Source organism: Pseudorca crassidens, chromosome 12 (genome assembly GCF_039906515.1).
Source record: "Pseudorca crassidens isolate mPseCra1 chromosome 12, mPseCra1.hap1, whole genome shotgun sequence".
Classification (NCBI taxonomy): domain Eukaryota; kingdom Metazoa; phylum Chordata; class Mammalia; order Artiodactyla; family Delphinidae; genus Pseudorca; species Pseudorca crassidens.
In genome coordinates this window covers 16,434,987-16,451,825 of record NC_090307.1, presented here as the reverse complement: position 1 = coordinate 16,451,825, position 16,839 = coordinate 16,434,987, and the positions used below count along the sequence as shown (strand labels likewise).

Genomic DNA, 16,839 nt, shown 5'->3' with positions numbered 1-16,839 from the left:
TAATTATTCCCATTAATTCAATTGCATCTTTTTCAAATACACCCCCACATCAGTAATAGAGTAAAACTTTTTTTTTTTTTTTGGCTTCCTGTTGTGTTTTCTTAGCCTCTTTAATACTTTGTGGTCTAAGAAAAATAAAATAAAACAGACATTCATTCAAAAACCTACTTTGATTTTTGAGCACAGCAAAATCTACTTTATCTACTTTCTCCAGCATCAAGTGAATTCTGCAAATCATTTAGACACACAGAAATCTTTCATTCATACTACGAATTCTGATAAAAGCCAGCACTTACCAGTTTTCAAACTGCCCCGAAACATCACTAAAAAGAATGTTTTGGTTTTTTTTTTTTACAAGCTACACCCAAAACATTTGCTTAAAAACTTTCTAAATAGTGACATTGCCTGGTAAAACACACGCAGTAGACAAAATATCAAATTTCTTTTTCCAGCTGTCCAGAATCCTATTAGTGCCTCTTACTTCTATCTGTCTTTTGCTATAATTAGGATGGCTTAGGGTTTATCTGGCCCTTTTTTCAAAACCAGATTTCCTTCCCAGCAGCAGCCCCTGTCACTCACAAGTACGCTGATGGTACTGGAAGAACCATTTTGATGTACATTGTGGAACAGCAATTGTGAATGTGAAGGGAAGGGACATACACACACGTGCGCACGCACAAATACATTTTAGCTTATAATTTTTTAAAAGAGGAGTCTTACCTGAAGATGATCACTCCAGTCTGGAATCCTGCTTGTTTCAAGTACGTTTTTAACCCACACTCCTTCTCCCTGCAAGTCCAAGCTCCCTTCTTTGGAGAGTGAGCCTGGTGGAGTCTGCAGGATGTTTGCTTCTTGCTCTGCTTGGGTTGGAGTAGCACAGCCTCCTGCATGGAGCTGGGAATTCAAACCAGTCGCTTCTGCTTTGGCATGGGAACTCTCTCTTTTGTCACTTGGGGTTAGTGGGTGCTTCACAGGTCCTCTGGGATACAGGCGATTCAGGGGGGCTTCTGTTGCCCCTTCTTCCAGGTTGGGGTTCAGCTTCTTGGCTTTTCCCTTAATCCCCGGTCGCCTCGCCCTGGCAGGTTTCTCTGAGCCCCTCCGGCTCAATAAGTCTTTCCCCCCTACTCTTTTCTCAGCCACAGTCTCCAAACACTGGTTCATCCCTGATTTTCCTAACTCACCAGATAAGTGCTTCCTCTCTCTCTCTGTTACTGCTTTATCCATGTTTAGCAGATTGTCACTGGCAAATTCCTTTCCTGCCTGGTGGCCGTCTCTGGTTTCCCCTTGAATTCCTGGATAGCCATCTTCAGCAGCTTCAGGGGCAGTGGGTGGTTTATATCTCCCCTGGTCTGTGACCACAGACGTTCCATCCTGGTGAGGTCCCACAGGCAGGGTCATCCCTGTCTGCGGGGATGAGGCACTGTGCATGGAGGCTAGGCTGCTCCGTACCTCCACTTCTTGGGATGGTGAGTGATGACCACAGAGGCCAGCGGTGGCATCCATAGGCCCGGTGTCATCCGACACCAGAGGCTCACAACCCATTTCACTGAGGAAATGCTCACATCCACCCAGGCAACACTCACTGAATTCCATCTCTTCGTCATCGCTTTCTAATAAAAAAACACACTCAGTCCCCTGCAGGTCCCTTTGCCAAATTGCATTAGAGTGATCTGTCATGACGTCGGAACATTCCAGATACTCCAGGTCATTGTCTGAAAACTCCTCGGCGTAGGTTAGGGTTATCTCTGAGCAGAGTTCATAATCACTGTCAAAGTCTGTGCTGGAAGCCGGGCGGCTGACAGTCTTGTTGCCCGTGGCCCTGTCACCTGGGGAAGTGGATGAGGCTACCTCCATCAGCGGCAGGCTAAAGCTGATGGATTTCTGTACTGTGGGATTTTGATGACTAGAGTTGAAGACTTCTTCATTCGGGCCATTGGTGTCTAAGGCACCATCCATTAACCTTGATAGTTCGGAATGCACTGTCCTGTGGCCACACACATCTTGTTTATCGGGAATATTACTTGAATTAGAACAAAGCAACCCCTCTGCAACGTCCTCTGTGTTGTCGGGATCACGAGCCTCTTCAGTTTGCCTCATGTCTTTAACATCCAAGGGATTTTCAGAACTGGATGTACCAAGGGCATTATCAGCCAATAGCTGGAGTGAACACGCACCATTGAATTTGGAGGAGGCGGAGTCAGCTGATGCGGGAGGACCCGAGGCGATACTTTCTTCTTCCTTATAGGATGCTCTTTCTCATCAGTTTGATGTGTGCTTTCCTGCTCACAGGTCTCACGTTTGCAAACTGTGTTCCTGTCATCTTTCGGGTTAAGAGAGAGCTGTTGATTCTCTGACGGACACTCCGCTTCCGTGGATTGAAGCTCCACTTCAATGGATCTTCACTGCAGAGCCGCAGATCAACCCCAAACAGTTTTTAGCAGAGATTTGATAAATAGCAGCGTCGTTTTGGGTACCGCTAGGATGAAGAGAAGATACAGGTAAGTTTGCATGCCTACATTTCTTGCCTCATGGCACACACAGAAAATGACCATGGTTTTCCTGCACACTCAAGGAGATCTGTGGTTCCCCTAGGAAGGGGTTTGTGGTCAGAGGCAACTGGCTGAGATGCTCAGCAGTTTCCCTTAAGACTCTTCACGATCTTACCCCAAACTGAAAATGCTATGAATTACTCAGATGAATGGAGAAACGTTTTATATTCTAGTTTCGTCTTCTCTCCTTTTATTTTAAGTCATTCTATGTTATGGGAGTTTGAAAAAGCATTACTTTTTGGAGTAAGGTATTATACACAAATAACTAAAGTACTCTAACTCCTGTAGTGGAATAGTATAAGCAGTAACTCTTTTTAAGACCATGCTAAGAAGGCATGGTTCTTGCCAGGAGGCTGTATAGATGATACCATACTAGGATGTGTATGAAGCATAGTGCCATTTCCTCTTTAATTTAACATGATTCTAAAGCCTAAATCACAGCCATGAACCCCTCTGGTTGGAAACCAATGTCCACATGCCATCCTGACCAAGACCCGCCAGGTGTTTGGCTTTGGCCCAGCAGGGAAGAAACCGAATCCTGGATCCCACCAAGCCTGCTCTCCCTCCCTGCTCCACGAGGGATGGTGCTCGGTGGCTCCTCCCTTTCTTGACTGGAGCCACATGGAGCCTGGAGCCCGACCTGCTTTGCTGACCTTTACCATTAAGACCCTTATCCAGGCTCTGCAGTCCCAATAAAAACTTGTTATACTTGCTTTATATTTGCATTCTTATTTATCTCACTGGACCTCATTGTAATTGTAACACTGCTGATCTCACGCTATGTATTACCCAGCTCAGAGGCAACCACTTTCAGAAGGCAGGAGCTGAGGGTCTGGCTCAGACTTAGAGATGATGCTCAGACCTTTACTGACTGGTGCACGTAAAAGATGCACAAATATTTAACCCAGGAGGGTCAGTGTTAGACGCTTACAGCTACGGGACACCGTCTTCCTTATCCTCTCTCTTCCTTACTGGAGGGACCTCACTGTCTCCTGAGCTCATGTGCTCGTAAGCCCTCAGTCGTTGGGTGCCTGCTCACATAGGCCTCATTTTCAGAAATCATAGACTGATTCCAATTTTATTAATACCTTGTTTCTTTTGGTAACTTGGTTCCCAAGTAGAAGACATTCAGGGGTGGCCGAGGTTGGCCAAGCCTGACCCAAAGCTAATCTCTGGATTTGCCCTGACCAACAGCCTGGGGAGACTAAAATTTAGGGCAAATTTCCAGGGGAAACAGTACCTGCTCCTGTCTATTTCACAAAGTTATTCTGAGGTTCAAATGAAAAAAAAAAATCAATGTGAAGGGACTTGGTAAAGCAGAAATTTTATGCCACATGTACTCTGTAAGAACGTAAAAGTGCTAAAATGATAATTACTTATAGTGATAATAGTGATATATATAGTGATATATATCACTATATATATCACTATATATATATAGTGATAATTACTTATAGTGATGTGAGAGAGGTATTAGCTAACGCTACTATGGCAGTCATATTGCAATATAAACGTATCAAATCAATATATTGTACACCTTCAACTTACACAGTGTTGTAGGTCAAATATAACTTAATAAAAAAAAAAAGAAAGGATGAGGCAGTGCTAAGATCAGGTTATCGCTGGTTCTCAAGAAGTATGCAGAAGAATTATCAGGGAACTCCATTCAAAATTCTTGAATCAGAATCTGAGTAAAGGGCCTAAGAATTTACTTTTCAAGTTCCCAGATGCATTCTGCTACAAACTGTCCTTGATCCACCCTTGGAGACACCCTCATCCTCATCACCATTAATTAGGCTTAGGTCTCTTCAATTAAAGCTGAGGGAGGCATGAAGAGAAAATGACTTTTGCATGAGTTTCACATTGCCCACGTCATTCCCTTTCTGCCTCTTTTTGATTAGCTCTTGGAGATCTGGCCTCAGTCGAGAGCTTACAAGGGGTGTGAAACAGCACCATGGGCTACTAGAAAATCCCAAGTAATTGTGACTTCCTGATTTATCCAGGCCATGATCCCTCTGCTGGACAAACCAGTTATCCTGAAGGTACTATAACGTGCGTGGGAAGAAGGAAAAGGAAGAGAGGAAAACAAGACCAAGAGGCACAAAGGACCAGGTAAGAAAGCAATAAAGGAGGAAATAGAGATGATTCTCTAGAATCAAGGAGGGAAAACAAAACAAAGTTGAGAAAAATATGGAGAAGATAAATGAATTAAATATACTTAACTTCTGAATGGCTAGATTAACAGATCGGGAAATGTTATGATTTAGTAATGTGGGACTTTATGGAACGTGTGTTTTAGCGGATATAAGATTTACAAGTCATCCTGAGTACATTAAAGAGGAAAAGGAACTGGATTAAGTATAATTTACTTCTCACTGGCTAATAAGTGCCTTTGAGAGAGTTACGGTTTGCGGTTGGCATGCCCTAGTAATTATCTCTAAACATCCTAACAAGGAGGTGGAGAAAATCGGGCAAGGAACCCAGCCTTTGCTGAATACCTCCTCTATTATACAGTGTGCTAGCTGCTCCCTGTCTGCAAAACTGAGGCTCCAAGGAGCCATTTCCCCAAAGTGACAAAGTAGGTAAGTGGTGGAGCTCGGATAGGAAACCAGAGCCTCTGACTCTGTTGCTTGGCTCTGTGAATCCTGTTAGAAAACGGACATTCAGAGAAGGGAAATGATAGCGTGTAGAGAGAGATCATATTTGCAAATAAAATCTTTCTATTCTAAGTTTTCATCTTGATGGGTCAACTGACAACAAGAGTATGAACCAATATGATGGTAAGAGCTGAAGAAGGGTCAGGGAGATGGGGGAGACATCATGTCCAGCCCTAAAATGACTCAAAATCTACCGGGGGGAGATACTGCAAATTTCTCAGAGGATTTTGTGGGTCAGTTCTGTGCCAAGCTGTATGGTGCGGTCCAGGAGGACAAAGGGAGTTCAAAAAAGGGACTTCAGTGGTACCTGCTGAAATGGTGTGAACGTAGCATCAGCGTTTAGAATCTTTGCAAGATGCTGGCAGAGTGTGCCCCACAGTGATTCGACAGGAATGCAAAACCATCCTGGAAGAATTTCCCTGAACAATTAATTGCATTCTCTCCTTGCATACCTTTCCTTTTGCCTGAAGGAGACAGCAGCCTTCTTCCACTTTGCTGTGAAAATCTTGCCTGAATACTCCAGGTTCTTTCTAAGTTAAACATTTCCATATCAGAGAAAAAGGGATGCATGTGACCTTAAGTAGATGGAGTTTCTTCTGAGCTTGAACCGTCTGGAATTAGCCTAAACCAGAGGTTCTCAAACATTTTGGCAGCAGGACCCCTTCAATCCCTCAAAAATAATTGAACGCTCAAAGAACGTTTGTTTATGGAGGTTATATCCATCAATGCTGACCATATTAAAATTAAAACTGAGAAAAATCAAAAACATTTGTTTATCCCTTCAAAAATAACAAAAATTAACTCATTACATGTTTGCATAAATAACATATTTTTATGAAAAATACCCATATTTTTCCAAAACAAAGTAAAATTGGAAGAGTGGTATTGCTTTACATTTTTTCATGTGGCTTAATAGAAAACAGCTGGAGTTTTGTATCTGCTTCTGTTTTCAATGTGATACACCACATTGTTTGGGTTGAAGTGTATGAGGAAACTCTGTCCTCACACAGATATGTAGTTGGAAAAGGAAGCAGTATTTTAATGGTCTTTTCATATGATTGCAGATAACCTCTTTGATACTACACAAAGATTAGTTGCAATGTGGAATCTGAAACCATACCAGTGAATTTTTCATACTTGTTACATAGAGTCCATTGGTCTAAATTGTATTTTACATACATCTCTAACCCATGTATGATTTTGTAACATCATGTATTAGTCATTTGGAAAAACTTGGTTCATAAGATCTCCAAATATTAATATGGTTCAATATACAATATGTTTAAGATTCCCATTCCTTAATATTACTACTGATTGTATAAGAACAATTTTGAACTATTGGGAAACTATCAAGCTTATAACGAAGGATACAAGTTTTCCAAATTTCTAAATTAAGAAAATAATATAAATATTCACTTATCATAATGACGTAAGTCAATTCTGTGCTAAATGGCATGGTAGAGGTGGAAGATGGAGGGCATCAGCAAAAACTGTGAAATAAGGACGCCTGGAAGTTTCCTCCTTTATAAAAGCAACAAGAACACGGGCGAAATTTGTCTGAATCAACTTTTTCAGAGCTCTAAACGTCAGCCAAAGGCCATGTAGGTAGCATTTATTCAACAAAAAACGGCTGAATCTCAGTAAGAACAGTGAGTTTTTTGCAGTTTAACTTGCCCTAGTCCTCTCCCCCCATCCCTAGTTCCATGGTAGTCTCGGGAACCAAGAGCCCACAATCACAGTGAAAATTAGCAGCCTGGCAGCCACTGAAGGAAGCAGAACGGGGTTGGAGCAACTCCAAAGCCCAATTCCCAGGGAATCATCACGATTTGACCTGTCTGGTGCTTTCCTGGAAGACCTCACTCATGAGACTGTCTTTCTGTGACCTGATTCAGAGCTCACCCAGCATGAACAATATTTTCCCTGAGGGCATTTGTCCAAAAAATTCAGAGGCGATAATTTAACATCATGGCTGCCTGCAGCAGTGGATAACAATCGTGGCAAACAATGGGCTAACCCAAACGTTGACCTGGGAAGGAGGAGGCTGGTTTCCATCCATGCTGGGGTGGAGGTGGGGTGGCAGGAGGCGGGGAGGGGCGCTTAATTCTAGAAGTTCCTTGGGATCGCACTGACTTAGGATGGTTTTGTGCCTTGTGAGCAAGTGTTATAAATGTGAGTGAGAACTAAGAGCCCAGGGCAAGTATCCATAGGACTAATAACGCTATAAAATAAGAACATGAAGACAGGGGTTGGGGAACAGAATGTAACAAGTGCAATTAAAGACATGCAATCATTTTTTTCTTTAGCTACCAGTGCAAAAGACCTATCCAAACGGATACACTTTTATTTTATTTTTTTTAAACATCTTTATTGGAGTATAATTGCTTTACAATGGTGTGTTAGTTTCTGCTTTATAACAAAGTGAATAAGTTATACATACACATATATCCCCATATCCCCTCCCTCTTGAGTCTCCCTCCCACCCTCCCTATCCCACCCCTCTAGGTGGTCACAAAACACCGAGCTGATCTCCCTGTGCTATGTGGCTGCTTCCCACTAGCTATCTGTTTTACATTTGGTAGTGTATATATGTCCATGCCACTCTCTCACTTCGTCCCACCTCACCCTTCCCCCTCCCCATGTCCTCAAGTCCATTCTCTAGTAGGTCTGTGTCTTTATTCCCATCTTGCCGGATACACTTTTAAATCCCTACACTTCAGTCACCATCATCATCACCATCACTGGCATCATCCCCTAAGGGTGTTGTGTTTTCAAATGCATTATTTCATACATTTATTTATTCATGATTCCACTGGCACAAATAAAATAAGTTACTACTCCCCATCTGGACTGAAAAGCAGATTAGCCCAGCTCCTGTCGCTGTTCCTTTCCCCTCTTGTCTCCTGGAGGTCATTTGCCTGCTCCCCAAAAAACTCTCCCAACAATGTTAAAATTGCTGACGCTCAAACTGTGCAATCTGGCCAGGAGCCCTGAAGACAGAGTTCATAGGAGTGGAAGCTGAAACTACTGGCTAGAGGTAAGATTTGGAATCCTCTCTGAATTTCAGATATTATTCTATTTTATTATATTCCACCTTCCAGTGGAAGAAAACAAGATCTGGGAACAAGCAGTCTGCAGTGTCTCCCCACCCCCTCCCTGAGCCATGCCTGGTCGTGCAGCATGAAGGGGAGAGGCTGGGCTCAATAAATACTTACATGATGACATCCTCGTCCTCTATGCAGTCACAGCACCTGGTGAGGGTCATAATATTTTCTGACACTAAGTGTCTGTATTTTATGACTTGCCTAACTGCTGCTATCCATTTTATAAATTGACTTATTCAGAATAACTAAAGGAATAAGCAAGCCCCTTATATGCCCCAAAGCTATATTTATTATACAGATGGAAGAATTCCAACACTAGAAACACAAAGAATTTCTTGAAATTTTCCATAAGCAGCTGGACGTATTTCAAACCTGATGAGGAGATTCCTGGTACATGTACCAATTTATTTAGTTATTTATCCGACAGATGTACTGAGCCGCACACCTGGAGAGCTGAAGGGGTCCTTTGGGCCGTGCTGCTCCAGGGACTGCCTACCTCCCACCCACTCTGCCCACCGCGTCCCCTCTTTTGCTCTGTATCACAGAGTTGGCCCCTGGAGGCTGCATCTCCCCAGCTCCCAGGACCACCAGCTTTCTGCTGCATTTGACCAAAAGAAGGCAGGAGATGGGAGGGTGGGAAGACATGAGAAGCCAGCTTCAGGTGGCATTTCTAGCAGGCATTTCTACCCTCCTGTAGCTCCAGGTCCTACAGGACAGGCCCATCTGGAACTGGTAGCCCTGCCGCCTCCCTTTGTCTCTGCAGATAGGGGATGGCGGCTTCCTGCTGATGCTAATCTCTGGGGGACCTCACTGCCCGATATCAGCAAAAGTCCTTAAAAATATTAGCCAGCCAAATCCACAATATTTAGAAAAATGTATACATTCTAAACAAGTGAGGTTATCTGAGAAAAACAAGGCTGGATCAACACTCAAAAATCAATGAATATGGGGACTTCCAGATATGGCAGAGGAAGAAGTTAGTAAATCCCCTTTTCCAATAGCAACTATGAAACTGGACAAAACTGTCAAAAACCATATTAGGTTCAAGAAATTGATCAAAAGGAAAACAAATGCAAAACAAATTTGCAGCTAGGGATTTTAGCTGCAAATTCCCCTAATAAAAATGAACAGGGGCTTCCCTGGTGGCGCAGTGGTTCAGAGTCCGCCTGGCGATGCAGGGGACACAGGTTCGTGCCCCGGTCCGGGAGGATCCCACATGCTACGGAGCAGCTGGGCCCGTGAGCCATGGCTGCTGAGCCTGCACGTCCGGAGCCTGTGCTCTGCAACGGGAGAGGCCACAGCAGTGACAGGCCCACGTACCGCAAAAAAAAAAAAAAAAAAAAAAAAAAAATGAACAGTATTATAAGATCTCTGTCTTCACTATACTACACCACTACTAGCGCACACACACACACACACACACACACACAGATTATGACCATAAGAACAGACAAATAGCTGGAACAGACTAGCAACCAGAAATAGCGTGAAGGATATGGGAATATATCCGCCTGTTTGGCTCCATCACCTGTGTAACCCTGCATTTAATGCTTGGTTGCTGTCTTTCTGGTTAGACCCTGACTGATACAGAGATGATTTATTTTACAGATTTTGGAACTGAGGTCCAAAGAAGACGCGACTCTCTTAAGTTACACAACTAAAAAAAAGAAGAAATATCTCCCACGTGTAAGGCACTGAGTTAGCTGCTGTATGGAAGATAAAGTTGTTAAATTCCTACGCCCGCCTCAGGAGCTCCCCATCCAATAAGGGAAACGAGGTGTCTATATAAGCAGTACAGGACAGTACGTGCTAACCATTAAAAATCAGACCAATTATAGAAATTTGGGGGTAGGGGGCTGGCATATGAAAATGGTGTCCTGGGAACTTGAAAGCTGAAGCAGGTCTAGGAAATACACAGTAGGATTCTGGAAGGAAAGCTGGTACACGCCTGAGGCTGGGAAGGGGGCTGCCCGTTCCGGGCAGAAGGAACGGCCAAAGGTGAGAGGGGGTGGGAAAGCTCTGGGCCCTCACGGAAAACAACAAACCATGCTTCATTTGGAAGCCAGCGGGGTGCTGAGCTGAAAGTTAGGGCAACTGCATGATTTACTCTTGAAGCAGGACGCTTTAGAGAGTGAGGAGGGATGCAATTAATATTTACGCCAAACCACAGGCAGAAAGTGGGGTGGACCCAGGCCAGTGAGGACGAAGAGTCGCCCACCAGGAGGTGGGCAGGGCCCAGAGGGTGAACGATTTTCCATCCCAGACTGAAGGGTTTGGACCTCAGGCTCCAATTCACTGGGAAGCAGATCAGCGCAGTCATTTAGGGAAGAGTGGAAATCATTCTGTGAGATGCTCACCACATTGCACAGGGTACCAGGGTGAGGAAGGTGTGCTCCCACTCTCCTGAGGCCTCTGCTAAGCAGGAACACCCCATCCTCCCATGTGTCCTGTTGGACCTACGACCACATATGCCCGGCACACTGCATGGGACTTGAAAAGGGAGAGAAAAAAATGGGTGGAAAAAGACTTGTTTCCTTCCCTGGGGGAGCTACCAATTTTGCTGAGAGATAAGATTTTCAGGTATTAAGCAGGGAGCAGCATGTGATTTGCAAACTCCAGTGTCATCATATTCCAAAAGGCACAGCTGAGGCAGTGAGCGCTTCTGGTGGATTGGAGGGGAGAGGTCAGGGTGGCCTGGATCTCAGGGAACGGAGCCAGGAGCGGGTAACCTGAGCCCAGAGGGGAGGATCAGACTTTGGCTAGATGGGGACGAGGCGAGGGCATTCCCGGCAGATGTATCGGAGCTGGAACAAGCAGGTCGTGTGTAAGGGACAGAGAAGAAATGAGCTGTGTGGGGAGAGGGCCCTGAAGGATAGGCGCTGTGGGTTGGAAGCACAGAATTCTGCTCAGGAGAGAAGCGCCAGGGAAATTCTACTTTTCCTCTTCACTCAGGTGCAGTTCCGAGCAGATCGGGGAAGCGGGCTACGAAGTCAGTACAGTGTATAACGGGTAAGGGACAGACTTAGCGGCAAGCCTGCCTGGGTTCACATGCTGCCCGTCCACCATGTGATACTGGACAAGCTACTGAGTGGCTCAGGACAATAAATAGGCCTACGCCAGGGGGTGACACGAGGATTATGCGAGTTCACTCCTGTAGAGTGCTTAAAGCAGGACCTGGCACACACGAAGCTCTAGATCGGTAGTTCCCAGCTCTGGCTGAACCCTAGAATCCCTTGGAGTGCTTATAAAAAAATACCAGTGCCAGAAGATTTTTAGGGCGGTGAAACAATTCTGTATGATACTATATTGGTGGATAGATGTCACTACACATTGTCCCAAACCCATAGGTTGTACGATGCCGAGAGTGAGCCCTGATGTAAACCCTGGACTCTGGCTGGTAACGACGTGTCGGTGGAGGCTCATCAGTTGTAACAAACATCCCAGTCCCATGGGGGACGCAGACAGCGGGAGAGTCTGCGTTGGGGACAGCGGGTAGATATGGAAACTGTGCTTTCGGCTCCATTTTGCGGTGAACCTAACACTGCTCGAAAAAATAATCTATTTATAAGAGGGGGACTTCCCTGGTGGCGCAGTGGTTGAGAGTCCGCCTGCCGATGCAGGGGACACGGGTTCGTGCCCCGGTCCGGGAGGATCCCACATGCCGCGGAGCGGCTGGGCCCGTGAGCCATGGCCGCTGGGCCTGCGCGTCTGGAGCCTGTGCTCCGCAACAGGAGAGGCCACAATAGTGAGAGGCCCACATACCACAAAAAAAATAAAAAATAAATAAAAGAGGGAAAAATATACCAGTGCCAGGCCCCCCCCCCCGAAAAAAAATCAATTAAGCAGCATCTCAGGGTGAAGGGCTTTGCCGTTGGTGTTTTTTAAGCCTCCCAAGTGACTGTGATGAGCAGTCAGGGCTCAGATAGCGCTGAGCTAAATGAACATTAGCTCCGGGTCCCTAGCAAAGGACGTAGGGGAGCTAGTAAGTGGATGGCAGAGGAGGGATCTCAGCCTGGCCTTGTCCGGGGAGTGGTTTCCTGGCTTCCATTTGGCACAAAAGTGCTGAGCTTCTGACAGCTTTTCTTTTTTTTTTTTTTTTTTTTTTTTGCGGTACGCGGGCCTCTCACTGTTGCGGCCTCTCCCATCGCGGAGCACAGGCTTCGGACGCACAGGCTCAGCAGCCATGGCTCACGGGCACAGCTGCTCCGCGGCATGTGGGATCTTCCCGGATCGGGGCACCAACCTGCATCTCCTGCATCGGCAGGCGGACTCTCAACCACTGCACCACCAGGGAAGCCCTGACAGCTTTTTGAGCCTCTGGGACCAAATGCAGACCAACCAGACACTCTGAACAGAAAGGAGCTAACTGACTTCAGAAAGGAAAACATTTCATGGCCTTACTGCCAACAGACTTAGTTAACAGACGACTGACCTCTCTTATCAAAAGAAAACTCAAGCGTGGCCGCAAACCATCCCCACGCACCTCACCAACAGGCCACCAAGCCAGCTAGGGTCCCAGAAATCTCAAGGGACATTGTGACAATACAAAGACTCCTAGATTAAACTGCAAATCCACCTGTGAAAGACATGGCCTCTTGAGAGAAGGACAGAGAACAACGTATCACTGGACATAGGCTCGGAGGACCCAGAGCTCTTTCATAAAAGCAAGTTAGCTTAGAATTCCAAAGGAATGATACTGTTAGTTTATTTAAATACCCAGCATGCTCCAAAACAAACCTCGATTTTCCCATCCAAACCCGCTTCTCATCTCAAAAAAATCTGCAACTCCATTCTGCCGATTGCTCGGGCCGCACACCTTGGAGTCGGTCCTCTCCTCCCCTCCAGCATCCGGTCCAGCAGCAGCATATCTGGTGCTGTCAGATGCATCCAGAGCCTGCTGGCTTCCTGCCACCTTCTCCAGGACCACCGTGGACCAAGCCCCTGCACCCTTTGTCTGAATTACCGAGTCGCCGCCTGCAGGTCTCCCCACACTGTGCCCTGTCTACGCTATAGACAGAACATTCACCCCACAGCAGCCCAGCAGCATCCTTTTACAACGAAGCCAGAAGATATCATTTCTCTGTTTAGAAACCCTCCTGTGTGTCTGCATCTCATTCAAAAATAAGGTTCAACGTGCATAGATCATGGCCTCCAAGACCCAACAGTCTTGTCTCTGGGATTCTTCTCCTACGACTGTCCCCTCCCTCAACCCTCTCCAGCCACAGGGACCTTGCACAGTCCCACCTCCAGGCTTCCTTCTGCCCTTGCTATTCCCTCTGATGAGAACACTCTTGCCCAGGTAATAATCACGCCCCCCTTCCACTCCTGCCCATCGCATCTCTACTCCCAGCAGCTCACTGGAGAGCACTTTCCTCCCCTGACACGCCTTCCCTCCCTGGCTTTCCTTTACTCTTTGTCACCACTTTACTGGTTTTACTGGTCTGTCTCATGTGTGACTCCCCCTCTCATCCCTACTCCATGAGATTGGGGACTTCACTGTGCTGCTACTACTGTGGGTTTAAAGCCACTGCAGCAAGAGTCAACCAGCTTCCTTTCTTTTTTCTTTTTTTTTTTTTTAGCCTCGCCGTGTGGCATGTGGGATCTTAGCTCCCCGACCAGGGATCGAACCCGTGCCCCCTGAAGTGGAAACGCAGAGTCCTAACCACTGGACCGCCAGGGAATTCCCTCAACCAGCTTCCTTGAAAAAAAAAAAGTGGAGATGAAATTTGATCGGAGATTTGAACAGACAGGGGAAACTGTGATTATATGCCTGTCTACTGTTCCATCAGTTGATTTCAAACCTTCAGAAATAGAAGTTGGAGCAGTGACAGCCAAAATCCTAAATTCAGGATTCTTACAGAAGCAGAGATTGATATCACCTTGGTACACCAGCAGAGAGAGACTAAACATTGCAGTCAGTTTACCAAATGATGCCGCTTGCCTGTGTGTTTGGTCAGGACAGAACAACAATATGGAGGCCGCTGGATTGAAAAAGAACCCCTCTCACTCCTCCCGCCTCCGAAGTGGGTAGGACTTTGTATAAACAAAAACAATGCTTTTGGAAAATTAAAATAAAAACAAACAAAAAAACCCCAGGGTCTTGAACGGTACCTGGTATATTGTAGGCCCTCCGTGAATTCTTGTTTTTCAAGGAAGTACACACGATCACTCCTTTTTGAGTTATACTCCAGCACGTGTGTTAGCAGATTTTGTTTTGGAGGATGGCCCTGGTAGAATGAGATGCGTGAGTGACAGGACGAGAGCCCGGGGCCCTGTGGGGACATGATTCTTGGGTAATCCTAGCTTTGCTCCTAACCAGTTGTTAGAAACTTGGATGGGTCCCCTGATCACTCGGGTCTTGGGTGATATATAAAGTAAAGGAATTGGACTAGATCAATTGCATTTAACCAATTAAATCAGCATTTCTTGGGAGTAGCACCTGAGTATCAGTATCAGTATTTTTTTTTTTTTTTGCGGTACGCGGGCCTCTCTGTTGTGGCCTCTCCCGTTGCAGAGCACAGGCTCCGGACGCGCAGGCTCAGCGGCCATGGCTCACGGGCCCAGCCGCTCCGCGGCATGTGGGATCCTCCCGGACCGGGGCACGAACCCGCGTCCCCTGCATCGGCAGGCGGACTCTCAACCACTGCGCCACCAGGGAAGCCCCTCAGTATTTTTTAAGAGTTCCCCAGGAGTAATGTATAGCCAGAAGCGGGGTAATCCATAGAGCAGGGCCTCTCGTGCGTTACTGTGCACACAGATCGCCTGGGATCTCGTTAAAATGCCGAATCTGATTTGCCAGTCGGGGTGAGGGCTGGAACTCTGGCATTCTAACAAGCCTCCAGGGGAAATCAACTCTGAGCGACAAGGTCTTGGAGTCGCTTCCAGCTCCATGGCTCTGCCGTTATCTATGAAGAGTGAAAGTCCCTTTATTAAATTCTCAGAAAAATAGCATCTGCCACTTGACTGGTGGTTAGGGGTCCCCAGCAAACGCCCAGCAGCTGCCCCCCACCATGGAACTCAGTGGCTGTTCAGGTTGGTTTTGCTTTTTTAAAAATCTAATTGCTCGACCCAGGCAGGGGGGAACGTGCAAAACCAGACCCAAGAACTTCTCTTTCAAAAGCAGCCTTGGAGACTGTGGTCAGGGAAGAAACCCATCACAATTTAATTGCTTCTCTTTGCCTGCTGCTCTGTCGTAGGAGCCTTGGTGCTAGCTGTGAACCTCTTAGACATCTTCACCGGGCCACCTCATTGCACCTCAGCCTCGCTCCCATCTCCTGGGGCCCACTGGGTGAGCAGGCCCGGTGCTGGCAGCAGACAGGACAGCAGGGCGCTGGCACAGGGCCGGGGGGAGCAGGCCCATGCTGGGGGAAGGCTAGGCAGGGTTGGCAAGGAGGAAGCATTCCCAGCCCGCTGGGGCAGCAGCCCAGGGAGTGGGGAATGACATGGCCAGAAAGGGGGCAGCCACAGAGTGACCAGAAACTCAGGCTCCCTGCAGCTTAATGGGTGACAAGGAGCCACTGACATGGTGGCCTTGGCCTACAGCTCCTGCAGGAGGCCTTTTAACATTATTCCCCACCTTCCCAGCCCCTTCAGCAGCACAGCCGCTACAGTGCCAGCAGGCTGACCACCAAGAAGCCACCATAATTCAGATCCTTCCCCCGGGGTTCAGATGGCTGTCCGGAGAATGGCTCTATGGGGGAGGAGAAATTAAACTGACAAGCACAGATGAACAGGAGCAACGCATACAAAGTCCATTGAATTTGTACACGTACGTGGAGCCTTCACAAGAGAATGAAGACCCAAAGAAGTGACCAGAGTAGGAAGCTTTTAGACCTTTTAGACGCAGAAACAATAAATTTGTGAAGAACTGACAAGACGAAGGGTTTGGGCTGTGGGTGGTAAATGGTGAAGAGGCAACAGGAAGAGAAGGGGGAGTTTAACAAGGTTTGTTTGTACAGAGTTCTTGGCTCCAGTTTCCCCATCTCAAGGCCTTCCCTCCTCCTGGTACAGGGGACACACCTTTCACAGGGGAGTTTTAGGACCTGTTTCAGGAAAGAAAGGCGAGGGGAGAAGGTCAGAGTGATCCTCATGCTTCTTCCATTTAAAAAAATTCCCTCAACTTAAGATCTTCCATATGCCAAGGTACCATATTTGGGGGTAGCGTGTCCTGAACCCCAGCAGCTCTTTCCTCTCCCCTCAGATCAGGACTCAGTAAAGAATATAACAAAAGCACTATATGCATTGCCTAATTCAACCCACAACTCTTTATCGAATTCCTGTTGAGAGGGCGCTGGCCACTGGAGGTCCAGCAGGAAACAGATCAGACAAGTTTCTGCTCCCATGGAACTTACCTTCCAGTTGGGGGAAATTCACGACAAAGAGAAATACAAATAAATATATACCATGCCAGGAAATAACCCAAGTGTCCATCAACGGAATAACAACTCTGCTAGATCCAAACCATGAAACTGAGAAACACTGCTCAGCCATAAAAGAAATGAACCACTGACACACCAAATGACACAGGTTATT

At 46.5% G+C, this 16,839-nt stretch overlaps 1 protein-coding gene and 1 long non-coding RNA gene across 6 annotated transcripts in view; one reads left to right on the top strand and one right to left on the bottom strand.

Moving 5' to 3' along the window:
• ALPK2 (alpha kinase 2) overlaps positions 1-2,300 on the bottom strand; it is an 87,683-nt gene extending 85,383 nt beyond the window's left edge. For all 4 annotated transcript variants that reach the window (XM_067698950.1, XM_067698953.1, XM_067698952.1 and 1 more), the window contains exon 1: positions 721-2,300. In XM_067698950.1, coding sequence (XP_067555051.1) covers positions 721-2,097 — 1,377 coding nt within the window. In that variant the 5' untranslated portion in view covers positions 2,098-2,300. The remainder of the gene's footprint in view (positions 1-720) is intronic.
• LOC137203250 (uncharacterized) lies at positions 583-14,976 on the top strand. 2 transcript variants are annotated; one of them, XR_010933006.1, is made up of 5 exons: positions 583-761; positions 2,290-2,498; positions 4,553-4,661; positions 8,189-8,240; positions 9,916-14,976. It is a non-coding gene; the product is annotated as an uncharacterized lncRNA (long non-coding RNA). The 2 variants fall into 2 exon arrangements; XR_010933007.1 differs by lacking the exon at positions 583-761 and having other exon boundaries at positions 2,359-2,498; positions 9,916-13,606; positions 13,887-14,976.
• The last annotated feature ends 1,863 nt before the right edge of the window (positions 14,977-16,839 follow it).